General features: G+C 35.8%; 5 protein-coding genes and 2 long non-coding RNA genes across 9 annotated transcripts; 3 read left to right on the top strand and 4 right to left on the bottom strand.

Moving 5' to 3' along the window:
• Positions 1-1,627: 1,627 nt before the first annotated feature.
• LOC138139152 (uncharacterized) lies at positions 1,628-2,834 on the bottom strand. Its single transcript, XM_069059342.1, has 4 exons — positions 2,648-2,834; positions 2,300-2,590; positions 2,024-2,247; positions 1,628-1,886 (listed from the first exon to the last, which is right to left on the bottom strand). The coding sequence occupies exons 2-4, from the start codon at positions 2,581-2,583 to the stop codon at positions 1,765-1,767; spliced, it is 630 nt and encodes a 209-aa protein (XP_068915443.1). The 5' UTR covers positions 2,584-2,590; positions 2,648-2,834; the 3' UTR covers positions 1,628-1,764.
• A 410-nt stretch (positions 2,835-3,244) lies between these two features.
• Positions 3,245-5,307, bottom strand: LOC138139129 (U3 small nucleolar ribonucleoprotein protein MPP10). The gene is made up of 3 exons (XM_069059303.1): positions 5,047-5,307; positions 3,494-4,988; positions 3,245-3,432 (listed from the first exon to the last, which is right to left on the bottom strand). Exons 1-3 carry the CDS (start codon positions 5,124-5,126, stop codon positions 3,280-3,282), a joined length of 1,728 nt encoding a protein of 575 aa, XP_068915404.1. The 5' UTR covers positions 5,127-5,307; the 3' UTR covers positions 3,245-3,279.
• Positions 5,308-10,297: 4,990 nt separating this feature from the next.
• Positions 10,298-13,388, bottom strand: LOC138139164 (uncharacterized). Its single transcript, XR_011162217.1, has 2 exons — positions 13,067-13,388; positions 10,298-12,788 (listed from the first exon to the last, which is right to left on the bottom strand). It is a non-coding gene; the product is annotated as an uncharacterized lncRNA (long non-coding RNA).
• Positions 13,389-15,405: 2,017 nt separating this feature from the next.
• Positions 15,406-20,900, top strand: mre11 (double strand break repair nuclease mre11). Of its 2 annotated transcripts, none has more exons than XM_069059305.1 (6): positions 15,406-15,424; positions 18,240-19,079; positions 19,133-19,277; positions 19,324-20,308; positions 20,359-20,513; positions 20,566-20,900. In XM_069059305.1, exons 2-6 carry the CDS (start codon positions 18,995-18,997, stop codon positions 20,849-20,851), a joined length of 1,656 nt encoding a protein of 551 aa, XP_068915406.1. In that variant the 5' UTR covers positions 15,406-15,424; positions 18,240-18,994; the 3' UTR covers positions 20,852-20,900. The 2 variants fall into 2 exon arrangements, with proteins under 2 accessions (XP_068915406.1, XP_068915405.1); XM_069059304.1 differs by lacking the exon at positions 15,406-15,424 and adding an exon at positions 17,440-18,176.
• Positions 15,471-17,231, top strand: LOC138139140 (zinc finger Y-chromosomal protein 1-like). Its single transcript, XM_069059325.1, has one exon. It carries the CDS (start codon positions 15,792-15,794, stop codon positions 16,947-16,949), a length of 1,158 nt encoding a protein of 385 aa, XP_068915426.1. The 5' UTR covers positions 15,471-15,791; the 3' UTR covers positions 16,950-17,231.
• A 602-nt stretch (positions 20,901-21,502) lies between the features above and the next one.
• Positions 21,503-22,684, top strand: LOC138139163 (uncharacterized). Its single transcript, XR_011162216.1, has 2 exons — positions 21,503-22,123; positions 22,176-22,684. It is a non-coding gene; the product is annotated as an uncharacterized lncRNA (long non-coding RNA).
• LOC138139155 (tenascin-like) lies at positions 22,642-26,306 on the bottom strand. 2 transcript variants are annotated; one of them, XM_069059346.1, is made up of 5 exons: positions 25,298-26,306; positions 24,395-24,459; positions 24,227-24,349; positions 23,349-23,489; positions 22,642-23,297 (listed from the first exon to the last, which is right to left on the bottom strand). In XM_069059346.1, the coding sequence occupies exons 2-5, from the start codon at positions 24,444-24,446 to the stop codon at positions 23,059-23,061; spliced, it is 555 nt and encodes a 184-aa protein (XP_068915447.1). In that variant the 5' UTR covers positions 24,447-24,459; positions 25,298-26,306; the 3' UTR covers positions 22,642-23,058. The 2 variants fall into 2 exon arrangements, with proteins under 2 accessions (XP_068915447.1, XP_068915446.1); XM_069059345.1 differs by having other exon boundaries at positions 24,395-24,464; positions 25,298-26,296.
• Between the last annotated feature and the right edge of the window lie 1,162 nt (positions 26,307-27,468).

The raw sequence follows: 27,468 nt of genomic DNA, 5'->3' as shown, positions 1-27,468 counted from the left end.
GGGCGTAGCCCGAGTTAATCAAGTAAATAAGTGTAAAAAAAAGAGACTTTCATAACGTGTTGTACACAATATTTTTTTGCATATCGAAAAAAGTTGAGAAATTTGGTCTAAAAGGATTTATGAAAAATTACCAAAGAAAAAAAATAGGTATGCTTTGACAATCATCTCCAAGGAGATGGAATAAAATGATGCAAAAAAGTATACTCCATTCTTTATCTTGGTGAGTGGTCGATGCGATCAAAAAGCCATGGGTAGCTTTGTAAGTTTTACTTTTTCCACCAAATTGTCGTGTAAATCAAATATTAACTGTCATCGCTGTCATTCGAATTCAGAATCTTCGTCAAGCATTCATCTCCAAATCTGACAATCTTATGTCGCGAAATGTAAATATATAAGCCGTACATCGATTCTTAAATTTAACCGTTCCCGATATGAAAACTATCGGCGTCCGTCGTCGGTCAATCCGACCGTCGACCGAACATTATTCCCGTCCCGTGCCGGGCAATATTGCAAAGAAGTTTGGGTGTGAGAAATTAACCGAATTTCATTACGATTTTTCGTTTAAAAAAGCGCTACTTTCATTACGATAAGCAAAAAAATGTATATAATTTTGATTGTCAAATCGAAAAGTTTAAAATCGGGTTGTTTTTATGAACCCGAAAGCAAATTGGCACTGTTCATCTATTCGGAGCAAATTATTTAAAACACGAACTGCTGTATTGTAACCGGCCTGTTCATTCCATTAAAAGTGCATTATGAAAATATAGCAAAGAACAACAACAAAAACCACGAACAATACGGAAAAAATTGACGAAGTTAATTTCAAAGCAGCAAAAAAACAAGGAATTTTGTTATTTCAAATTCAAAATGTCATTTGAACAAGAAACATTTTCGGTGACAAAAACTTGATGGATATCCTCAAAAAGCGCCCCTTCACTAGCGCTCTGCGGGAATCACTCAAACTACACTTTTCAACGTCATGGTTTAAAAATTGCGCTTGGCTTTCCTATTTATTTCTTGTAGCATTGTTAGATGTCGCTCGATTTCAGAAGGAAAAATAATAAAATATTCATTCTACCTTGTGTTTTTCTATGGTAACCAGTGTCCGGTAATTCAAATTGAGACTAATTTTATTATCATTGTTACAAAATGAATCGGAGATCAAGTTCCAGGAGACGCTCATTATTTGAGAAAATGGATGGAAGTAGTTTTTCAGGTTGGTAATTAATAGGGTACATTACCTAGGAATTATTTTTTCAGAAGTTGTTTATCGAAGTATGTTGGAAAGAGAAATCCAAGAATATCTATCAAAATTAGACGAAATCCGCAACGAGTATGTTTTTATATAAATTATTATCCTGCATTTGTCACATAAAATTTATATTTAAATAATTAATTGTTTCCTAACCTCAAAATTGCAGAACCAAAGAATCAATTGTTGAAAAACATCATGTTGATGAGTCAGACTTACTGAAAAGGAAAGAGCCATTTTTTGCACCACTGCCTGATTTGGATAATTACGTGAAAACGGTAACAAAATTGATGAACAAATATGCTGCATTAAAACAAGAACAAGATCAAATCAAAGAAGTTTCAAACAGTATTTCAATTTTCCTCCAATAAAATGTTTGTTTTGTAATCTTTGTAAACAATATATCTATTTAGAAGTATTGTACTGTAACAAGTTTATGATAATGCAAGTGGCATGTTGGAACAAGATTATTGCAGCAATCACAGATGTACCTATTGGTGTATAAAAAAATTTCATGTATGGCATTCAGCATGAACACTGGCAACTACTTCATGACAGTCTAAGACACTTCTGGATGTACCAGAAGTCTCTAAGGCTGGAGTTGACTCTCCATCCCTGTTGGCAGCAATTGATTCTACAAAAGTCCACAGTGTAAAGGTTACAAGAGAACTGAAATGACTCACAGGAATTGAAGGATTGACTTTCAAGGTCAGGATCAGGATCTGAAAGGTTTGTGGAGTTGGATTTTTGTCACAGTTAGGGAATAATTACCTGGCTCTCCACATTTCTGCATGCACCACGTGTCCCTAATTATTTGGCAGTTTTGTAAGTTAGTCTTCATGAACATCTGTCCAAAAATAAAATATCCCAAACCTCCTCCTAAAACCGCTGATACGAATAACCACCCGTTGTATAACATAACTGACAACATCAATATGTAACCGAGATTTTGCAGCGAAAACCATAACGAAATTTCTACCCCGAAAAGATACGTTCTTAAAAGAAAGATTTTATTTTTATGAAACTTGACTTAACTCCTGTGGTCACCTGTCCATCATCGTTATGTTAATCGGCGGAGTGTTGACCGTAGTGGCGGCCCCTTCTGCCAACAAAGTCGACGTCTCTGTGGGGCAAATAGTTTTTAGTTGCTCAGATCTGAGCATCAGTTCTTTTTGACGTTGTCTGGCTTGGAGGTATCGCAGAAATTCAAAGGTAAATGACATCGCAGCTACACAAATACACATGCCGATTAGACCACCCACTGAGTGCGCCGTGAGCCCTTTGAACAGGTAGTCGGTCACTTGGTAATCCCACCAGAAGGACATATGCATGTTGGAACTGGAAATGTTTTTGTCACAAACACACAAACTGACTCAACTGGTGAACAAGTGCAACCTATTATCAGCTGTTTCTTTATTATTTCATATTTCGAACGTGTTGAGGTTATTTTTCGTTTTATACTGAATTTATTATTACCGAGTGTGATGGGCACTTGGTTTAAAATTATCTTTTCGAGGTTAGGTTTATTTATTTAATCTATCTACAAAAATGTTATATTTAATATTTTTATCACAAGTGGTATAAGTTAATGAACTTATCGCAAACATCAGTAAGTATATGTATTATTTACGGTGCAATTAACTGGCAGAATGGAGAACCGTTATCTTTATGATGAGATATTTTTTAATACATAACAGGGGCACCAAATTTTATTTTACAATATTAGTCATGTTATTAAGGGAAATGGTTCTGTTGCAAAGGGTCTTAATCATGTTATGAGGACTTGAACTGGTGCCACATAAACATATCAAAGATTCCAAGACATCTTTGTTCCTAGGAACTAATGATTCCCAACTCCCCTTGTCTTTGCAGGTTCTGTATTAGCGGATTTGTTGGATGCGCACAATTGTGGTATTAGATGAGTTACACATAAAAATACAAAACTGGAGCTTCATTTGCAATATAGGAATGTTGATAATGATAATAGACAACTGCAATTTATTATTTTTTTAATAACAGCAATATCGTTACAATTTTAGTTTTTTCGCACTGTGAGCGTCGCCTTTTTTATGTGGTTTATCGGCCGTTTTTCTCTTTACCTGCGATTTCACCTCTTCTTCTAACTGCGTGAAAAACGCTTTCGACGACTTGACGTTCTGTCTACTTGCAGACTCATCCATCTAAAAAAAAAAAAAAAAAAACTATTACATTGAACCCAAACCTTAACTACAAGTCAACCACCTTGTCGATATTTTTCTCTTTTGTCAGTCTCTCCAGTACTTTCTTTTTGTCGTGTGTATTTTTTGTTTGTTCTTTTTTATTCTTCTCTATTGCATGCATCTTTTGTTTTAGCTTTTTTTTCCTTCGTTCTCTTTTCTTGTCGGTGGCGCTGCGTTCCATTTTTCCAATTTCATCGCCTTTAGTTTTGGTTTTTACTTCCTCTGGCGCCAGCAAAGTGGCGTCGCTGGTCGCGACAGGAGCGACCTCTTCCATACTGATCGCCGGGAGGTTGCTGACTATTTGCAAATCGGGAATCGCCGCCTTTGGCGTGAAATGGAAGTTGGAAAGAGCGTCTAATTTCGCAAATAAGCTCTTCATCATCGAGTCAATTTCTGTGTGAAGCTCTGGTTCTTTCTTCTCTTCTTCATTAAATTCTGGATCGAGTGCCGACTTCTGCTCAATGTATTCTCTTTCGTAGATTTGCGCCAAAGATTCTTTACTCTTTTCCTGTTCCAAAACCAACTTTTTTTTATACTCCAGCAGAGTCTCCACTGGCTTTGCTTTCCTCTCTACACTGTCAAAAACTTTGTCTCTGATCCTTTGCTTGATTATATCTTCTAATTGCATGGTTGTTTGTTCAGTTATTACAGGCGCGGGTCTCGTCGTTAAATCAAATTCCACCACTTCTTCTAAGAGGGAATTTTGTGGTCGACTGTCCGCCGAAATTTCGCCTTTTAACTGCCAAGACTTTTCCTGAACTGCTTGTTCCTCTATATCCTCAATTTTTTTATTCAACCTGTCTTGTCTCAGTTCAAATGACGACCGCGGTTGCTCTTCTTCATCCTCTTCATCATCAAAAAATTTCTTGCCCACATTCTTCCCATTTCCCTCTTGTTTTGTACCAAAGAAGTCATCATATTTTGCAGATTCCAAGCAGTCAGAATTATCATCATCGTCGTCGACAGCAGCTGCTGCGCCTTCAAATAAATCTACGCTGTCCTCAGACTCTGATCCTGATTCTGAATCATTTCCAGAGTCTGGATCATTTAATTTTTTTTCTTCAACTTGCAAAAATTTTTCCATTTCATCGAGTTTAAAAAACTCGTCATCAACTACTGATGGTCTCATTTCTCTTGTTGGCTCATTTGTTGGCACAAATTCTTCATCACTTTCAAATTTTATGGAATTATGATCTTCACTAGAAGGCTCATCATCTTCAACTTCCAACTCTTCTTCAGTATTATTTTCTTCTTCTACATTCGCCACTTCTTTTTCTAAGTTTTTGAATAAAAGATTATTTTTACCAACAACCAGTTTACTTGTCGCGATCAACGATCGCGTTATTAGCGAATCATTTTGCAGTTCGATCTGCTGCCAAATTTGTTCTAGGTCAAAATTTTGTACAATTAATTCAGGTAACGCGTTCAATGTTACCATGTTTATTTCTTGCTTTTTTGTAAAGTCGTAAATTTTCTTTAAAGTGTCTTTTAGCTGACTGCTGAACTCTTCATCTGTTCTAGAATGATTAAACAATCGTTTTAAAAGTAAGTACGTCTAACTTCTAAATTACTTACTGCAGAAAATATGTGGGTTTTTTCGTTATCTGTTGAAATGTTTCAAGACATTCGTTATGGAAATCCTCTTTGTTTGCCATTTTAAATTAATTAAAATATATTTCACTTCACCACGTTGTGTTATTGACAATTACAAAATATATTCCTAACCTATAAACTACAGAAAACAAATTCTAAGCCTTATCTATGATTTTATTGATTTAAAATTTTTTGACGGCCACATTTTCATTTGCATTTTTTTCTAACCTAAAGTACCAAATTTCGATAAATTTGTGATAAAGTATAATTGTATTTTGAAATTTGTGTTGTGAATTTAAATTAATTTAACAAAAGTTAACAATTTGAAGCTCTGTTTGAAGTCATCAAGTACAAAAATAAGTCATAGTCTGGTCATAGACTCCTATAATGAGATGGAGTAGAATTTTGTTTCTTTGTTCTGTGATAATCGTCATAATTGAATCACAAATAAATACAGATGGGGGCACTGGATCTTTTGTTGATGTAGTATATGTTACAGGTTTAAGGGGTATATTATCATTATGAGTCATTTAGAAAAGAATAAGAATGAAATCATAATTAGAATCAAAACTCCTGTTAGAATTTTGAACGCACCCAAAATATTTGACATTTGACGGCAGTTACACAACATTGTTGTAAATTTTGGTTATGCTTGTAAATTATGCCGACGTGATAAAAAATTAAACAGAGCTGTGAAGAATTGAAGTATTCATTTTCTTTTGTGTTAGAATTAATGGTGAGTACTTGTTTCATATGTAAACATATCACGTGATTGTCAGTAATAAAATCGTCACCTTGATACTAAAACTTGGAAATTCCAAAATGTCGATTTTGTAGTTATCTACTTATTGGTGATGTTTAGTGTTATTTCACTCATTAACAACAATTGGGTAGATATATTTCAATAATTCTTTTTTGAGTCAGTAATTTGTTTGGCATATGTTACTACTGTAAATATAAAGAAATATTTTATGAAAAAATAAACGTGGTTAAATTTTAAATAAAGAAAAAGCATACATTTTAAAAGTAGTAAATATTTATGTTAAGTATCGTAGTGACATTCATTAGGTTGAATAAATTATAATTATGAGTAGATAAGCCAAGACTTGTAGACTAATTTTTTGTATTGATATGAAATCGAATTTTCAGATTATATAAGACCAAAATGCCAAATTTGGAATACCCTGAGAGTATCCTGAAATGTAGCAAAAAGTACCACTTGCCATTGAAATCATTTAGTTGCGAAACAAACGATTTAGAGACATACTTCTGCAATGATTGCGATTTTAAAACCTATCTTATGATAATTTTCATTCAACACATCGGAGAATATCATAGAAAGAATATTGATTCTGTTCAAGATCAACCGAAAAAAGACGTTGTAGTAAAAAGCTACATTTGTCAAAAGTGCTCGTTTGAAACATATTCGGCGTTACTGTGGATCAAACACTTTGACACTTTATGTTTTAATACAAAAGAAGATTTCGCGAAGGTACAAATAGGTTTTTGTAACGATAAAAAGTGGTACCGCTGTGAGTATTGTTCCTTTGAGGCAAAGAAGAAACTAATTTTGAAAAGACACCAGACTGCAAAGCATCCACTTGAGCAGGGTCAATGGTTTTGTTGTTTTCATTGCAAGTACAAAACAAAAACGCAAAATCGTCTGAAGCAACACGTCAACTATGAACACGCCGCTGTCGAAGCTATTCATTGGTTTCGTTGTAACGAATGTCAGTTTAAATCTAAAAACTGTTTTTCTCTGCAAAGGCATAAGAAAAAGCATGTCTCAGCAGTACACGTGAATACTCATGTCAAATCTGATGGCGAAGCAGATTGGTTTTATTGTTCCAATTGTGAGTACAGGACGAGGAGAAAAGGGAATCTAAAACGTCACATGTTATTTAAACACACCCCCTCTGAAGCTGTGCAGTGGTTTGCTTGTGACAAATGTGAGTACAAATCTAAAAGCAAGTACTCTTTGAATAGTCATGCAAAAGAACATCTTTCCAAAGAAGATATCCAATGGTTCAAGTGTGATGAATGCAATTTTAAAACAAGAGTAAGGTTCAATATAAAACAACACAAACTTCTGCATCATACATCAAACGAAGAGGCGTTGTGGTTTCAGTGTGAACAGTGCTCTTACAAAACGAAACTGAAATATTGCTTAAAACGTCATATGATTCGACATAAATCTGATGGAAAAGCAGAATGGTTTTACTGTTCCAATTGTAAGTATAGAACGAGAAGACAAAAAGATTTAAAACAACACAAGTTGTTTAAACATACCCCTTCTGAAGCTGTACATTGGTTTACTTGTGACAAATGTCATTACAAATTTAAAACGGAATTTGAGTTGACCCTACACGCAAAACTGCATCTTTCCAAAGAAGACCCCCAATGGTTTAAGTGTGATAAATGTGCTTTTAACACAAAGCAAAGATTTAGAATAAAACATCATGAAAGGCTCAGACATTTAAAAAATGAAGAGGTGCTGTGGTTTCAATGTGAACAGTGTTCTTATCAGACAAAATTAAAATACTTTCTAAAACGTCACATAACTCGACACAGGTCTGATGAAGAAATAGAATGGTTTTACTGTTCCAATTGTGAGTACAAGACGAGGAGAAAAAGAAACCTAAAACAACACATTTTATTAAAACATACTACTTCTGACGCCCTGCAGTGGTTTACTTGTGACAAATGTCAGTACAAATTTAAAACGAAATCTGCTTTGAACAGGCACGCGAAAATCCACATTTCCGAAGAAGACATCGAATGGTTCAAGTGTGACAAATGCGACTTTAAGGCAAGGCAGAAATTCAAAGTAAAACAACACGAACTGCTCAAACATACAACAAACGAAGAGGCGTTGTGGTTTCAATGCGAACACTGCTCTTACAAAACCAAAGTGAAGTACTACCTAAATCGTCACGTGACTCAACACAAACCTGATGAAGAAACAGAATGGTTTTACTGTTCCAGTTGTGCGTATAGGTCGAAAAACAAAGGAAATTTAAAACGTCACGTGTCATTTAAACACACCACCTCTGAAGTTGCGCGATAGTTTACTTGTGACAAATGGTTTGGTTGTAAACAATGCGTATACTATACCGAGTATACAAACTTGAAACTGCATATGATGTCGAGACACTCCTTATGAAGAGACTAAGTGGCTTGAATGTGATAAATGTTCATTCAAATCCTCACGCGAGAGCAATTTGCGGTTACGTATTTTGGCGAAACGTCAAACTGCAGAAAACACGGATGACAAATATGGATTGTTGATTTAGGCGTTGAAAAAAAAAAACACATATTGATGGAGTATGCAGCTGATGAGGATATTTATTGAGGGAACAATGCTCATATATGAAGCAAATATGCAATGTAATATTGTGTTTTCAATTTGGTTGTAGGTCGTAAAATTTTATGGTACTTTAAGTTAAAGATCTTGGGGGGCTTATAAATCCTAGTTTACCACTAGCAGGTAATATTTTAAGCAGGGTTGTATTGTACATTTTGTATATTTGCATTGTACGGAGAACGGCACGCGCCGCATCCCAACCTTTTCAAACCCAACCGTTGTGCCTGTTAATCCCTCATAATATGCAATAAAATTTTACGACCTACAACCAAATTGAGAATACAATATTTTAAATAAGTACCTATCCTGCAGGTATTCGCTGTTAGACAAAATATCTGCTTGCCATATATTGAGCGATCAAATTAGTTTGTACCTATTTGTATGTCTTTTGCAATTGATATGTCGAAATCTGACCTGCGTTTCAAGCTGTGTTTATTGGAGCGTGGAGTTCAAGTAACGACATACGATTTTGGATTCATAGATAAATTAATTTGATCGCTCTTTAGTTAACGCAGGTAATATCTTGCGATCAGAAAAAAAATGTAATCTAGTCAACCTTGGAAATGTCGGTGATTAAACTGCACCGGTACAAATAAAATCGTAACATAAGAAAAAAAAATGCAGGAATGTGTATTGCATAAGCGACAGCCAAAAAACACGAATGCAAGAAAGTAAGGTTGGGAAGTTGTTTGTTGATGTTTCAAGGCAGTCGTAGCTACAACGAAATGCCTATAATAATACTAATAATCTAACGAAGAATTTAAATTTACGTCAAAAAATAAGTTGGAAAGGCTGTAGTTCATTTGTTTAAAACATTAAGGGCCAGTTTACAGAAGCGAAATTAAGTTAATCGTAATCAAATGCGAGATTAACTAAACACATGATCAGAATGAACCAATCGAATTGAATTCACGGGTTAATCGCGCATTAAAATTTATTCGAATTAATAGTTAATTCTCTTTCTATGAATTGGCCCTAAGTGTACAGTTGGCTTCAAAAAAAAAAACGGGAAATGAAGTTTGACCTAATGTGAACTGAAAATTTAATTTGTCAAATTGTGTCTGTTTGACAGTAGTATTTCTGACACATAAGTGCAGTTTTTTAACCTAAATTCTAAAAGGCCGTTTCAAAATATAAAAATTTTGTAAAATCTGACAGAACTTTTTCTGACAGTTCCCGTTTTTTTGAAGCCAACCGTATAAATAATATTTTAGTAACTATAGTATTGCCGTTATAACTTTTTATCTGCTCCGCCCACTAAAATTGACCAATCAGAATCAAAGCCAGATTCAATCTGCACAACTTTTCATCACATTTGCCACGTAAAAAAGTTAAGATTGGAATTTTGCTGTCAAGTCCACAATTATTGTTTTAGGTTCTAAAAAATAAAATGTCATTAAGACAATTCGAATGTCAGAAATTTTTACTGTGTAAATCAGATCGTCTTAACAACCTATTTGATTGGTAACTAAAAAAATGAAATGGGCGGGGCAGATAAAATGTTACGTTGTCCTTAGTATAAAATTAATTGATTTACGATCTCAAATGACGTAACCTCGGATGCCATCATTAAACGTATCAATTAGGAAACAGTTTCATATAGGGCAAGGCTGGCTCGATTACTAATTTTCTTGATCATTCGATTGTTGAAAAATTATTTATTGATTTTCTCCCCAAGAAATTTGACGTTTTCTTTTAACTTGACGAAAACTACGATTTTTGTGAATTTGTATGCTTAATAAATCGGCGAGAAAAATTTTTATTATTAAAAAATTCACGTCAGCAATCCCCAAAGCGACGAAAATTAAGATTCTGATTTTATTAATTGTGGAAAGTTTTAAGCTTGTGATGGCAACAAACAATCCCAGAAACACATACATATTTCAGCTTTATTTGTAAAATTTTACAGACAAATCATTGTACATTAGAGTTTAATCTTATGTTTCCCCCGTATATGTTGTTTCAGATTCCTCTTGTGCTTACACTTGTACGCACACAGCTCACACAGCAACCAATTGATATCTTCAGGGGGTGTGTGCCGCGCAATCACGTGGTCCTTCAAAACCCACTTGTTTTTTGACTTGTACGGGCAATGGTCGCACGGAAACCACTTGATGTCCTCGAGGGCGGTGTGGTTCGCCTTCGTATGTCGCTCCAGATAATTCCTGTGCTTGGTTTTGTATGAGCACTGATCACATTCCAACCACTCGCTGCTGTCATTCTCAACGTGTCGTTTCATGTGATTTTTGAAATTGCCCTCGTGCGGAGTCTTGAACGGGCACTGTTTGCAATCAAATATTTGCACCTCCTCAGGGAATCCGTGCATCGCGCGTATGTGCTTCATCATGGCATACGCCGCTGTGGTTTTCACAGGGCATTGGTTACATTCGAACGACTTGACTCCTGTGAATACGCGGTACCTGTTGTACTGGCGCCGCGGAGGGGGTTTATTTTTTATCACTTTCGGGGTAATATCGTGGTTTTCGAGGTTATGTTTCATGAACAGTAAGGATGAGAAGGTGCTGAAATCGCAACTCGTGCAACTGTGACATTTCAGGATGTTCGACATGTTGTAGTTGGTGTCGGAAAAAGAACGGAAATTTTCGAGGGAAAACTCGCGATTTTTCGCCTTGTGGAAGATTTCCATGTGTATTTTTAGGTTCACTTTCAAAAAACCTTCGAAACTGCAGTAGTTGCATTTGTACATCTCAGGTGCATCTTTCTTCATACAATTGAACAACTTTTGCGAATGACAATGCGGGTCTTTCACAAAAACTGAGTTTCCTTCTCCATAATACAAGGCTTGGCTTTGACTGTTGTGGAGAGTCGACAAATAACCATTAACATCCCATACATTTGATATCGCACACATTTTGACACTTAAACTATATCCGTTAAATTGTTTTTGACTGGGTTCTCTATAAATTACGACAATTATTAACAATGTCAAACGTCTCGTACCCTTTAAAAAGTTAGGTTATGTATTATCTACGTAGAATTTTTAAGAACCGTGGTATAATAGTGCATTTGTGTAGGTTTAGAGCACGTTAAATATTACTTGAATCAACATTTAAACAACGAAATTCTTTAATACCAATCGATTTTATTTGACAGACACCAAACACAATAACAAATGATCACGTGACTTCATTTTTTTTTAACCTAAATCAACGCATACGAAGTGTTACGACTCCAGATTAAAAACAAAATTGAATTTGTTAAATAGTTATTTTTATATTAAGTCCGTGAAGAGAGTGTTTTTTGTGCATGAAAAGGTTCTTTACACCGAGACGAAGGGCGAGGCAGTCTACCTAAGCCTTTGATTGCACAAAAACATCTTCACGCACGAAATATAAACAATATTTTTTCTATAATTGGTTCAAAAAATTGAAATTAAAAATTCAAATTTTTGAAGGAACTCTGAATGCTTTGAAGTTTCAATGCAGTGACCATGTTGCTAAAAAACAGTGCGTGAAGTGAAAAACAGAAATAGTCGTGTGCCTGAAATCGCATTTCACTCTACGCATTTCACACACTGTTTTGTATGGTTTCTATGGTTTCGATCTTTCTAACAATGCAAAAAAAAATACACTTAAAAAATGACCCACTTCATACAGGGATAGCTATGCGTGAATTTTAATTTTTTGAATCAGTTATAGAAAAAATAACATTATGGGGCAATGATTTTTTAAATGTATGTAATTATGATTGTGGAAATGTATCTCAACTCCATCATTTTTGTTGAGTTATGAGTTGCGGGGTTGAAAATAGACCAAGAAAACCAGTAGAACATCATTATTTACAAGCTGTCAAAACTGCAATATTGATAAATAAAAGACAAATGTTTCTTTTAAACGATTGTTTGTACAATTTGTTGACTTTCCTTCATCTCCTCGATCTATATAGGTATTAGTGGTATTACATACCTTTGTAATTTATTTTTATTACCACTCGACTGCGAACGACCCCGATGCAACGTAATTCAAGAGTTTTTATTTAAAAAATCAACATGTAGGTACTTAAAAAAATGTAAAACATATTATGGCTGCTGTCATCGCCTCTACGTTGCTGCACGGAAACCTTCCGGCATCTTCATGTGTAGTTGATGTGTAGCCAAACTTTCCTCGTGCTCGAGTTCGTGTGAACTTGTTTCCACTCATCACAACTGTACCACTTTTTCGGTACGAAACGTTTCACGACGTGGACGCCATGGACGCGTTCTTGGACTGTCTTCTTAGTGCAATTTCCTTGATCCACCGGTGCAAGTCTTTTACGTTTGAGATAGGGCTTGCACGGTGCTGTTAATTCGTGTTTCATCATGACAAGTAGCGAGAACGTTTTAAAATCGCAATGGCCACAACTGTAACATTTTAGGATGTTTGTTAGGTTGTAATTGGCATCGGAAAATGCGCAAAAGTTGTCGGCCGGAATTTTTAGTCTGTGAGCGGTTTCAGTGTGCACTTTTAAGTTTATTTTTAAATAGACTTTGAAGCCGCAACTGTCACATTTGTACAATTCGGGGGCGTTTTTGATCATACAATTAAACAGTAAGTGTGATGGGATATCTACAACAGGAGATTCTACAACGAACACTGAATTTCGTTCATACAGGGGTTTTCGGCTGTGCACAATTTTCACCTTGTTGGTTTTGAGATTTTTCTCGATACGCTTGATGGGGTATATGCTGTCCACTGTTTCATACATTTTTATCACTACGGAAGGGAAACAAATATCTTCCCTCTTTCATTTAACCACACAGTAAGCCTTATTTTAATAAATTAGACATCACAATATGAAGGTTTCAGTTTTGACTTTTAGTCTACGTTTGGTTTGACAGATGAATAATTTAATTTGTCATATTTTCCAAAATGCCAAAATGTAATGAACCTACTCTAAATCACGTGACGTAAAAATTTAAAGAGGTGCTACGACCTACGACTATGGACAATAGACATTATGGACATTCTGGTGTGTTCTGTGCATAAAAGTTTTTTTTTTTTGGCGTCGAAGTTGGAGTTGGAGAGTATAATATGATTTTGTGATTAGATGTTTTTGAAGTTTTCACAGCTTGTAAAAAACGTTGCCCTAGTCTTCTTCTAGTAAGTATTTGTTTGTAAGAAGTACCATAATACAGCGTGATCAACAATGACTGAGTCTGTTCAAGTTTGTTGGCAATGAAACAATTGAAAAATATTGACCGGATGTTTTATCTTGACATGATATTTAAAAAAATAGTTATTTATTTAACGAGTTCGTGTGTAATTTGGGCTTTTGTTGGCACTCATGGACCTTTAAAACTCTCGTTTCACTCGAGTTTTAAACTGGCCCACTCATGCCAACAAAAGCGCAAATTACACAAGAACGAGTTGAATACAACGTTTTTTTGTTCGACGAGCCCCCCCAAAGACTCCAAATGGCTTAAAATCTTGAAAATTAGCTTGACGTTTCGTTTTGACAAGTTGTCAAATTCATCAAAATCCGTTCACACAGGAGAAAATTCTCAAATTCTGACAGTGTCGAACAAAAAAATAGGTTATCGCGCATAATTAGAAGATTTAATACGAGTCACAATTTTAAATAGATTGCTCTTTATGATACATTATATTAACGAATGTGATAAGTGCAACTGTAAGGCGAGGCGAAGATTAACAATAAAACAACATGAATTGCTCAAACATGGAACAGATGAAGAGGGGTTGTAGTTTCAATGTGAATGGAATCAAAGTAGTTTTTTCCTAATATTTACGAAGATGACATCCAATATAACAGCCAGACCTCTAACGTTTTATGATAGGCAATACTAATAACGAGGGGATTAGTATTTGACACCTCCGAGTGAGAAGACGAGCACTTCGTCCAAGAGAGACTACCTACTATAGGTTGCCCTTAAAGGTCGGTTTATTTACGTCCATTATGATTCTTTGTTGAACTATTTAAATATTGCTTATCATAAAAGGTTACGAGTTCTGGGTCCACAATTACATTATTAAGATCCAATATAAAGAATAAACACATATAATTTGTTTCAAAATCAAAAATCCACCAACACTGCATTCTACATCGAAAATGCAACCGACAACGTCGCCAACTTTTGTTTTTAGTGTGTTTGCAAGTGTCGGAAAAACTGGGGTTATGAAAGAAAACTGTTGACAGTCGTTTTGGTCGTAGTTCATCGTGTTTTATTTATTCTCATTCAATTTTTCACTCGAAACGTGTGATATGGTAGCTACCACCTTTTTGTACATAATAATTATTTTGTGTTATGTAAATAAACTCAACATTTCGATGTCAAATTTTGGCGGAACGTTGGGCCAACCCAAAAAAAATAAAACTTATTCTAGGGATTTCTTTGTTTCTGCCAACATAATTCAACAGGTGGTGGATTTTTGATTTTGAAACAGATTATACGGTGATCAAGAACGACTGTTTAAGTTGGTGATGCTGAATTTTATTTTTAAATGTTACAACTGGAGTAACTTCCGGTTGTTGACGGCTTCACACTGACAGCCGCATCAGTGACAAGTCAAATTTGACATTTTAAATTAAATTAAACATTCTGGTGAATCGTTCGAGAGAAGAGATAATTTATGTTTAGAGCAAAATGGGGTGCACTTCGCGAATATCCTTTAGTTAATTTTTAGATTATTATTCCGAATTCCAACTTTGATTTCTTTTTGCCGTTAATTTTTACTCTCATAACCTATCATTTTTTCGTTATTAATGTTACGTCAGATATCTGTCAAATAAACCCACAAAACATATCCGGTTGCAGTGTTGTCAATAGCCGAATAAAAAAATGTTCTTAATTGTATTGCCAACTTAAACAGTCCTTCTTTATCACCCGGTAAAAGTGCGTCTATCGATATTTTGAAACGACCTTTTGATTCCTTGAGTAGTTTATTGTCCGCTTAACGAAGGTTGTCGTAAAGTGGTGAGTAACCGATCCTCAAGAATCCGCAGGCACAGTCTTGAACGTTGGAGAGTTTTTGTTACAGGGTAGGTAAATAATCCCCTAGTAATGAGACCATCGTAAATGACCCAAAATGTTAACTAGTGTTTAAAAAATCGTTTTAAAATATGGATTTAACATTTCAAACACCACTTCTAAAATATAATGAACGTACTCTAACTGAGGCCGCGTGAGGCGTGTTGTGTTCTGTGACTTCTGCGAGTTCTGTGGTTGTGTGTGATTGTGATTGTGTGTGACATTAGAGTAGAGTGAATTAAATTAGAGGTTATGAAGACAGAACAGGGGTAACAGTTCACAGTTGTGAAAAATATAAAATGAGATGAAAATTATCAAATGAAGATTCTTCGTAAAAATCATAGTGTAGTGTGAGGTTGGACTACAAGAATACGAAAAATGGAAGAAATAATTTGGGAAGAAACCATTGTAATAATAAAAGAAGAACCAGAAGATTTCAACACTATAAACTTTAAGGACTTCAATATATATAAGACCAAAAATTCATCCGTGATTCAAACTCGCGTTAATCAACGTGAACACGGTCGAAAGATTTTCAGTTGTTCGGAAATCGGTTTAGAACAGTACAAATGTAATCAGTGTGACTTTAAAACTGATCTAATGATTGCTCTTCGTAAACATCAAAAAGGTCATGAAATCAATTCAAAACCGGAAGAAGTAAATTTTGTGATTTTTTACACTTGCAAAAACTGTAATTTTGAAACATCCTCTGTGCTAGTGTTGATAAAACACATAAATGATAAATGTCCGTCTGAAATTGACTACAACAAATGGTTTGGTTGTAAAAAATGTCGGTACAGGACGCGCACAGAAAGTCTTCTTAATCAACATTTCGCCACAAATCATGAGACAACTGAAAACGGCAATTATTATAAATGTGAACTTTGCCCATTTAAAACTAAGTACAAAAAGACCCTCGCCACACATCGCCAATCAAAACAAGCCCATCCGCCCGGTTTGTGGTTCAAATGTGACCAGTGCACGTATAAATCCCACGACAAATCGTATTTAAAATATCACAAAAAATTACAACACTCGACCCCGGAAAATATTAAATGGTACAAATGTACCAGCTGCCGTTACAAAACAAAAATGCTCGGCCACTTGAACCGCCATATAACCTGCAAACACACAGTTGCGGAGGAGATCAAGTGGTACAAATGTGAACAATGTGACTACAAGGCCAAACAAAACTCTAATTTGAAGAGACACTTGTTGCAACATGCGAATGCAAATGAGATATATTGGTATCAGTGTGATAAATGTTCCTATCAAACTAAGGAGAGACATTTGTTGAAAATGCACGTCCAGTGCAAGCACGTCAAATGTGGCTCGTTGAAGTTGAAGCGGTTTCAGTGCAGTGAGTGTATGTATAAAGCGAGGCGTCATTATCATCTGATGGAACATTTGAAGTCGAAACACGCCACTTTAGACTCCAGCGAGTTGGGAAGTTGGTTTGAATGCGCGAAGTGTATGTTTAAAACCAAGTGGAAGAGGGCACTGAGACGTCACTTGCTGAACAAACACACGAATTGAGTTTTTGTACTCTTATATGTTTATTTCTTTTGTTACCATGCAGTAAAAATACATTGCAAGTGGAAATACAAGATTATGTGGATGCCTTGCATAAAACATGTATGATTAAGTAAGATAAATTATTAATAGCTAAGAAAAATTGGACTGACGGGCAGTAGAAGTATAAACGACTGAAAATTCCGAAATTAGAAATTGATGTTTTTACATCATTTTGAATTGTATTTGTATTTCAATTTTCGAAAAGATTTACTTTGAGTATTATCAATAAAATTTCTTTAAAAAGTTTTGGGTTTTACTTATTTGAAATGATGAAATTATTGTTAATAATAAACTTTCACAAACGTACTTGGGTTATTATTGTTTCAATCGCAAAACGTAGAAAGTGTGTTGTTACGAAGTAAGAAACATCTGGATGTATGTCTATATATTTTTTTCTATAAGAAATCAGTGAAACTTGTTAAAAAATCAAATTTATTTAAATTACAAAGCTCTCAAAAAATTAAAATAAACCCATTTCTTTGGTTATAACATGTCATACAAAGATGCGTTTTTATGCGTCACGTAAAATAAAAAAGTATAAAAAATACTTGAAGTAATTTCATGGGAAGTCATAACACGCGAAAAGAGCAGAGGTATATTGATTGCATAACTTCACTTTTTTTTAATTTGTAAAGTCCAGGTGTTTAATAAGAATATGTCTTTTCATCTCCGACATCTTCGCGGTTTTGTATCCGCACTGTTCACAGTCAAACCACGGCGCGTTCCTTGTTTTGATACAATGCACCAATTTGTGCATCATCAAGTCATATACCCACTTTGTCCTAAACTTGCACCAGTCACACTTAAAGCATGGATTACTCTCTGGTGCTGTGTGTTCAGCTAAAATATGTTTTTTTATATTGATGTTCACCTTAGTCTTGTATAAACACTGTTTACAAACAAACCATTTCACATGAACAGAAGAATAGTCCCTTTTCATATTGTTTTCATATTTACTTTTAAACAAATGCTCTGCATACTCAAAAATTAAATTGTCTTTACACTCATTGTAAAAGTGTTTCATCAACATCATTTGTGACACGGTCTTAAACTCGCAGTTGTTGCAGTTGAAAGTGTCTAAAAGATCTTTTCTGTTAAATTTTCTCTGAGTGAATGGATCAAATCCTTTCGTGTCGCGATCGTCTTTACACTCGACTCCTGAGCCCGCGATGTGGTCATTCCTAACGTGTTCGTTGATATTGATCAAAAGGTCAGTTTCGAAGCTGCACATGTAACACTTGTACGTTTCAGGGCGCCCCTCGCTGCAGTCGAACCGGCCTGAATGGTGCTTTCTGAGGTTTGCATTGTATGGAAGTTCTGCAAGACCGTAAAGGCAAGGTCTGGATTTGATCGTCGACACGTATTTTACGGCTGAATTTTTGTTCATTACGAAACACATTTCTGCAAACCTAACCTCAAAACGCGTTCGATTTTCGATTTGGATCAGACGCAGGAGCGCAAATTGGAAGAGCGCGTTTGAAGTCTGTGGGCTCACGCACCAATTTACGCATATTTAGCCGACTTTTTAATTTGCGCAAATAATTTTTGCGTGTTTTGTATTAAACACCCATAATGCGTGGCGTATACCACGAAAAAGCTTAAAATATGAAAAAAAAACTACATTCAATAGTTCTGTTTGTTTATTAAATATGTGGACCAACATGTGGACTTTGAACACATTTTATCACAGTCGGGGAGTTTTGTGAATTTTTATCTCAAGTGTGGATGTCTTCAGTCAATGCGTGTGGAAAACATATTTCTCAAATCATTTTGTGTTAATTGTCGCGCAGAATAAAGCGAATAAAATCTTTTGATTGTACTGTGTAAAACAATATTCCATAGTGTAACAATTAATTTATTTATTCCTCTAAAACAATTTTAACACAGAAAAGAAACCAGTGAGTTACAGTTGGCAGCATTGCAACAAGTTCTGTGTACTGAATTCGAATCTGTTCTTTTTGTGAGGTTATATCTGTTTTGTGCGGTTTTTGAAATTCGTTTATTCGATGGAGAATTCAGACGAAGACACATTTAAAATACTTCTTGCAACAGATGTGCATTTGGGGTACGGCGAAGCCAATCCAATCCGAGGTAAAGCGTGTTCAGTTTTTATTTATTTCGCTCGCTTATGCATGCACTTTTAGAGAATGATAGTTTCAAATCCTTTGAAGAAATTCTTCAGATTGCCGAAAAAGAACAAGTCGATTTTGTTCTGTTAGGGGGAGATTTGTTTCACGAGACGCGCCCATCCCCTTATTGCATAAACAAATGTACAGAACTGATTAGAAAGTGAGTAAAATCTGATTCCAGTCCCGTTATTACAACTTATTTATAGATATTGCCTCGGCGATAAACCTGTAGAGATCGAATTCTTGTCAGATCCTTCATTTAACTTCCAGAACAGTACAGTAAATTATGAAGACCCCAATATGAACGTGTCAATTCCTATTTTTTCGATTCACGGTAATCACGATGATCCTACCGGTAAAAGACAGATTTCGGCGATGGACTTGATGTCGTCTATGGGCCTAATTAATTATTTCGGCCGTTGGGACAAAGTTACCCAAGTCGAGGTGAATCCAATCCTGTTGAAAAAAGGCACGACGCGTTTGGCTTTGTATGGTTTGTCTCACATCAGAGACGAACGCTTGGCTAGATTGTTCATAGAAAAAAAAGTTATAATGAAAACACCGGAAGATGTGAACGAGTGGTTCAATGTACTGATTTTACACCAGAACCGGGCGAATCGCGGCGCTAAGAATTTCATCGCCGAGTCTTTCATCCCCGAATTTATCGACTTGGTAATGTGGGGACACGAACACGACTGCAAAATAGAAGCAGTTCAGGTCGCCGACGGTCGCGCTTACATCACGCAGCCTGGGAGTTCAGTAGCCACGTCTTTGGCGGAGGGCGAAGCCCTAACAAAAAAAGTAGGACTGCTGCAAGTGAGCGGGAGGGATTTTAGTATTTTGCCGGTTGAGTTGCGCACAGTGAGACCTTTTATTTTTAAACACATGATCCTGGATGCTCACGAAGTCGAGGGGAAGATCTCGCATGCAGACAAGGCGAAAACAATTGTTTCGGCGAAAATCGAAGAGATGATACAGACGGCAAGACAGATGGGGGCGCGGGACGATTGGCTTCCGTTGATCAGATTGATTGTAAAGTATCAAGATGAACGTCAAGTTTTTAACGCGATTAGATTTGGTCAAGGATTCGCCAACAAAGTTGCCAATCCCGAAGACGCCGTCAAATTTGTCTCCTTACAAAAGAAAACACGAAGGGGCAACGTAACTATGAATGGCGAGGACGTGGAAGACGTAAGTAGTAAGAGTGGACAGCGCCGGCACCTAATACACAAATTTTTTAGTTGGAGATTGAACAGGTCGACAGAGTGGAAGATTTGCTAGCAAAGTACTTTAACGAAACCAACCAGTTGAAAGTTTTATCCATACGTGGTTTAAACGAAGCGGTTAAGAGATTTATCGATGCCAATGACACTGACGCTCCATCCTATATAATAGAGTGAGCAATGTTGAAGTGTTTAATATGACATTTTAATTATCTCCATTTTCAGGAATCAAGAAACTTACACTTTGGAGAAGTTGATTGAATTGAAACCGGAAGAGGATGAATTGGAGGCGCAACTAGAGCGGATGAGAGCGGCACGAGACCCTAACGATTTTAAAAATTTGCTAAACAATCCAAATCGGCCCAAACCATCAAATGATGACGTTCAAATTGGAAGTGATAACAGTGATAATGAGGCAACCCCAGTTAAACCAGTTAGTGGGAGAGGATCGAGGGGCGGGCGAGGTCGTGGTTCCAGAGGACCGCGAGGTGCACGCGCCAGAGGAAAATAGTTGTTATTGTAGTACTTTTTATCATTTTCTGAATAAAATATGTATTTTACTTGTGGGGTGTTTTTCAACGCTACGTTGTGTCATCAGTGTTTTGAAACATCAAAAAATCATATCGATAAGCGAAGCGAAGAACAAAAAACAAATGCAAGAAAATTCGCTTGTTTTTTGCCAACTTAAGCACAGCGGCTAATTATTGCAACCGTTGCTGTGACCTGTAATAATAAGGTGGAGGAGAAAAAAAGGAATCATATGGTAGATATTAAATAAAAACAATTTTAATAGACTAAATATTTTAACCTGACTAATGAATAGCCCATACCTAAGATGATGACAAAATGTCTCCTAAAATGAGTGTATTAATCCGTAAAAATGCTAATGAAGTAATTAGAGTAATCACTAATCATTACTTACAAGAAGTGTTCAAAGTGACGGCCGATATTGTCAATACAATACTGAAGGCACCGACGAAGTGATTTTCTTCCACTCTTTCTAGCATCCCTCTGTTATTGCGAATTGTTATGGCAGCATTTTTCACCCCTTCTTAATTATTATACTTATTTAAAAAATAAAATGGCACCGACCTGCGTTTAGTTGCTTAGTAACCAACCAAAAGACAATTGTATCAGTTGGGACGGAATATACCAAGTCCTTAATGTACCCCCACAAGAAGAAGTCGCCTAGGTTCGAAGAACACTCCTGCACGATTCACCATACACTACACAATATCTGTGCATTCACTATTCGAAAATAAACGCGGCATTTTCACAAAATTGTAGCTTAAATCACAGAATCAACACGTAAACACCTGCCTTTTGGAATCGCGTAAAACTAACTAAAATTTTAATCCTCTTATGTCTCGGCCGCAGAGCAAAAAAACTTTATTCTAAAAACACAATGTTTTTGCGCTGATTTTACAAAAACTATTATTTCACGGTCACTGTTATTGGGTTAAATAACTAGAAAATACGAGTAAATAGCCAGCTCATTAATTTATGGGGGGTAAAATACTGAAATTCCGATAAAATGGTACAAAACAATTTTGTTGTTCTTGACGAGACCTGTCACTACTTAAAATTAATGTACTTATTTCTGAGACACGTATATTTTAAATAGATATTGAACGAGTCGACAGAGTTTAAGATTTGCTACCAACATACTTTAACGAAACTAATCAGCTGAAAGTTTTGTCAGTACATAAGTACATAGTTTAAACGAATCGGTTAAGAGATTTATCGACGCCAATGACGTCGAAGCTCCATCGTGTATAATGGAGTGAGCAGCATTGAAGGTTTTGATATGACATTTTAATCATCTTCTCTTTCAGAAATCAAGAAACCTACACTTTGGAGAAATTAATCGGATTGGAATCGGAGGAGGATGAATTGAAGGCGCAACTGAGCTTCACAGAACGGCACGAGATCCCAGCGAGTTTAAAAATTTGTTTAATAACACAAATCCACCTAAAAGGTCTAATAATAACGCTGAAATGGGAAATGATAACAGTGACGATGAGACAACTCTGGTTAGACCAATTAGGGGTAGAAGATCGAGGGGCGGGCGAGGTAGTGATGCTGCTACAGAACCTAGTGGACGCCACAAAGGAAAATAGTTATTGTAGAATTTATTATTATTCGCTTAATAAAATGTGTATCAAAATTATTAAGATTTACCTATGGTGTGATTTTTCCAAAAATGCTTGATGTGATCAATTTTGTGAAATGTCATAAAATCATTTTGATTTTGCAGTAGTACCAACATTGAAAAATTGAATCAAATCGAAAACAATAATTTAGCAATTTTTTATTCTTTCAATAAAAATGGTAACAATTCATATACAGTTTGTTTTGTCTTGTTAGTTAACATAAAACTTATTCCTTACAAAGTAATTTCTCACGATAGAAAAATAAAAAATATGATGTACAGTTGGTTGCATACACCAAACAGATATTGTTAAAACGACCAGTTTTATTTTTAAAGCACTAATTTGAATAAAACGAGACCGATAAGGATTTGAATGAAGATAAAAAATATTCTAGAATCGTTTTGACAAGCGCGGAATCTGTCATGGCAACTTGGTGTGGACCCATACATGTTTTTTCTTAATACCGGAAGTACTAGTACAACGACTTACTTGTAGACTTCGAATGTTAATTACATAATAAAACTGACTTTACGGATTTGATAAAAATAACTGTTGTAATAAAATGTTATGAAATTTTTACAAACAACATCATCGTTAACAATCGACAGACAAAATGTACACTAAAGCTGTTGGCCTGCGAGGGCTGCGGCCCAGAATCAAGAACGCTCGGGTCAACTATGCACCTGGTGCTGTACCTCTTGAACCCCTTCTTGCAGGCGCACATCCCCTCAGCGCACTCGATCTTCTCCTTGCAGTCCTCCCCACAATAACACTGATGGTCACTGGTGCACTCTTGGTCCAACCCTGCAAAACAACACGCTCAAAAACCCGCTTCCCCGACCCCGTGTACAAAACCTTTGCTCTTGACGCACTGACTGTTGTGGAAATGGTGGAACGACCTGCAGACGCACCTCTTCTCGTGGCAAAACAACCCCTTGTGGCCCGAATGCAGATTGCACTTTGACCTGTGCGTGCAGGCGATTTCAGGAACCACAACTGAAAAAAATCGTTTCTAATGAACTCACTGACAAGCGGGTAACGGCGCAAGTTAAAGTGTTAATTGCTCTTAAGTGATGTTTCCTAATTAAAATGTACAGAGTCATCGTAAAATGCGGAATGCTAGAAAAACGCACAAAATGAACGGCGTGTGTGGCATCAAATGTTCGGGGCGTCTGCAGCGAATAATAAATAAGCTCGCTTTGCAAACAATGATTTTATAGTCATCGCTCAAATCATTCTGAATACTAAGTGTGTTGTTTTGTTTCTGAAAATTGTTGTCGAGATGAAGTGAAACTTGTCGCTATCGGTGGGGATTAAGCAGAAGTGATTTTTCTCCAAAGCGACTTCCCTCGATAAAACGCTCAAGTTCCACTCAATTAGCTCACAAATTAAACTATTAGCGTATAATGTATGCATCAATTAAAATTATCTCTTCGTATCAGAAAGTGCAGGAAAAAATCCCTCCATTTATTATGCAGCTTGGAGCCATCCATCTCGCCAACGTTCCACAACAAACAACACACTCAACCACTAATTCGTACCCCAACCCATCCATTTTTTAACTAACCCACACATGTTAGCTTCTTTTTCACACTTCCCAATTTGTTATTGTTACACAACACTTGTCAAAGCATTTTTATATGACGATATCGCATTACGATCGCCTTGAACCTGCTCCCATCAAGGACTTGCGATGGCGCTACCATTTTTTATTGCTAGTTAATGCCACTTACGCTGAACACAGTGGTCCTCGTTGACTGCGAAACCGTCTTTGCAGACGCAGGTCCCGTTTCTGCAATACGTGTCGACAGTGCCGCACTGTTCGTTTTTTTCGCAGCTTCCGTGCAGGGCGGATCCTGAAACTCACGCTCAGCACCCTTTCGATTTGATTTCTTTCATACCTGACACTGCGGCGATCAGGAACGTCAGAATCAGCGTCTTCGAGCCGATCATGCTGGGCGCACTTCTTCGCTGAAACGGATCGGTGATCATTTTCGGAATTCTGAAAGGGGGGCGGTCGTCGGGGATGCACAAATAAACAAGTGCACTGTTTGTTTATACTGTTTTATTGTATTTAAGTAACAAGCGTTAACGGCACTCAATGCGTAAACAAACACCTCATTTGAACATAATTTCGGTTTTTATCTAAATTCGCTCCGGATAAATGTAACCACCGCTGGTGATGACAGTAATTTTATTCGTTATCGCCGCCCGTTTTGTTATGGGAAACTCACAATGATGACTTACTCGTGTTTTCTTATTTCATTAAGCCTCCACAAAATAAATCAGCTTATATGTTAATGGACTCTGATTATTTCACGATTAGGCAAAATAAAAACTGGTCCTTTATAGATAAGCCAAACTAAACCTACTTCTGCTTTTACTAAAATCCAATAATCAATTATCGAACCGACCACTGAAACCAAAAAACTCTCACTCGCACAAATTTTGTTTGTTTGTTGTAAAATCGCCACAATCATTCGACAATAATTAATATTTGTTGCTACAATAAATAAAAAGAGTTCGTGACCTTAATACAAAACCTGTCACTGTTTATTTCTTCGAACAGTTCATTAACTTAAACATTATTTTCTTGATAAATCAAAGAGTTTAATTCGACCTCTCGCACCGGTGCAATTTTAGTAACATTCGCGGTGTTGTCGAAGTAGATCGACTTCGACCAAGCGCGAAGAATTTTTTATCGAATTGTTATCAAAAGGAGATGACACGAATCGTTGGGTGACAGAGTGTGATGGTTTCGCGATTTCTATAGTGTTATAAATTAAACAGCAAGTGCTACTTACAGCTATAAATTTAATTTACAGCGAGTGTTCAGTCTGTAGCTTGTAACATCCGAAATAACGTCCACACTGCCACAATGATAAAGAGCGACTGTTCAATTCTGAATTCAGCTATTCATTGATAAAGGAGCTATGAAACTATTCGTACAAACAGATGTGGTACATGTGGACGTTGTGGTGTGGATTGTCTTACAGGTGATCGATTAGATCCCTCGATTAGCTTCTGGAGTTGATCTGCAAGCACGAATAAAAATTCATTTAAATAAATAGCGCAAGTCTTTGAACGCCGTCTTTGTTATTGGTGTTAAGTGTTAAAATCTGTTAAAATGGTTTTATTAATTTAAGTGTATGGAATAATAAATTAAATCGTTTCATATCGTTGACATCCTGACTCCATTCTTTACGACAATTGATTTGTTTTACATTGTAGAGGAAGCTGTTACAGTCCAACCCTAATAATAAAGACATTATTTGAGTTAACGCAACAATTGCTATAAATAAATTCTTGTAGTTTTTTCTCAGTTCAGTGGTGAATTCTTGGCAGTGAATGCTGATTGTATTTACAAACAATCCGTCTTGTAGCGTTCGGAAAATCGTGTATCAAGGAAATTTCAGCTCGAGTTTTTCTCAGATTGCGCGCACGTTTATGGAAAATTTTAGGCGGGTTTATAAGAGTGGAACAAAAATTAAAAAATGACCGAGGAAGTGTGATTATGCTGACTGTTCAGATTTACAAGGTTTCAGGTGCCAAAACTGAAACAGAATTGTTGCGCAACGGTTATTTACTGAACTTGAAACTCTTCCTATTTTCTGTGAATTTTTTAAAAATACCTGGAACAGTTTGACTGTGTGTAAAATTATTTATTTTATTTGAGAATAGGAATAGTGCATGCTAAAATTACAACGAGATTTCAAACTGTGCTAAAATTATAAATTGGAGGTTTTTGTGGAAGGAATATCGTTCAGAACAAAACTTGCAGTGCTTTGTGAAGATTGTGACCCAGAGTTAGACAAATAATTTTATTAGGTATTCGAAGCGATATTTCAAAAATGTATTGTTCTTAATAAATTCGTCGTAAATGTAAATTCTGCTGTTTGGTCATGTTTGGGCGATCAAATTTTATTTTGCGGTTATTTATTTTGGCATGATAGGGCCAGTTAGACTGCCCGATTTTACACCTGCAGAGAATTAATGGTGCGCGAACGATAAACAGAATTTGAGGGTTGTGGAATTCAAAATTAAAGTTCTAAATGCTCAATTTAGAACGCTAGACACGAGGAATAAAAATCCATTCTAATTCCTTTTTTTTCTAATTAACAAATTTTCCCATTCTCGTAGAAATAATTTCGCTCAGAAAAAAAATGTAGTACTTTGTGAAAATTTTTACCTACATCTGGACAAATCTTTCTATTAGATATTCGACGCAATTTTTCAAAAACTTAATTAACTCGATTGTTAATAATTTTTTTACAAATATAAATTATACTGTCTGACAGCCAAATTTAATTTTGTAACGAGGTTTTAAACGTGATGTATTTATTTTAGAACAATGTTGAAGTGAAGATAGACTAAATGGTTGAACAACAGAAAAATTGTCTGCTATGGCTAGTTAGACTGCCTGATTTTACAGAAAATTAATGGCAAGGTATAAATGGGTGAACGATAAATAGTGTTAAAGTGTCGTTGAAAACTATTTTTTGTTTTTCTGTTTTCTCTCGTAGAAATAATAAATATAACATAATTTTTTTTTTACAACTTTGTAAAGGTTGTAGTCTAGATGTGGACAATAGTATATTATTTGACGAGCTAATATTGCCTATCATAATCCACGAGGGTGGAAGTTAAAAAACGAGCCGCAGGCGAGTTTTTTAATCACCAGAGTGGATTATAGGCATTATTCGCGAGTTAAATACGACGTTTTATCTACGACCTACGACTTTTTTTTTTTCATAAAACACTTAGCTTACAAATTTTTTAAGATCTGTGACTTATGATAAATCACAAGTGACTTATAATAAGTCACGGGTGTAATTTATGACTAGCATAATGTATCTATAACAAACGTATTATTTAATGGTCGTAGATAAATAATATTAAATTGTTGAAACAATATTTCAAAAAAATGTATTCACTTAATTATTGGTAAATTCTTCTTAAATATAAATTCTGCTGC

The sequence above is a fragment of the Tenebrio molitor genome, chromosome 9 (genome assembly GCF_963966145.1).
Source record: "Tenebrio molitor chromosome 9, icTenMoli1.1, whole genome shotgun sequence".
In the NCBI taxonomy this organism is placed as follows: Eukaryota; Metazoa; Arthropoda; class Insecta; order Coleoptera; family Tenebrionidae; genus Tenebrio; species Tenebrio molitor.
The sequence above is the reverse complement of the archived record's forward strand: the minus strand, read 5'-3'. Positions and strand labels throughout refer to the sequence as shown.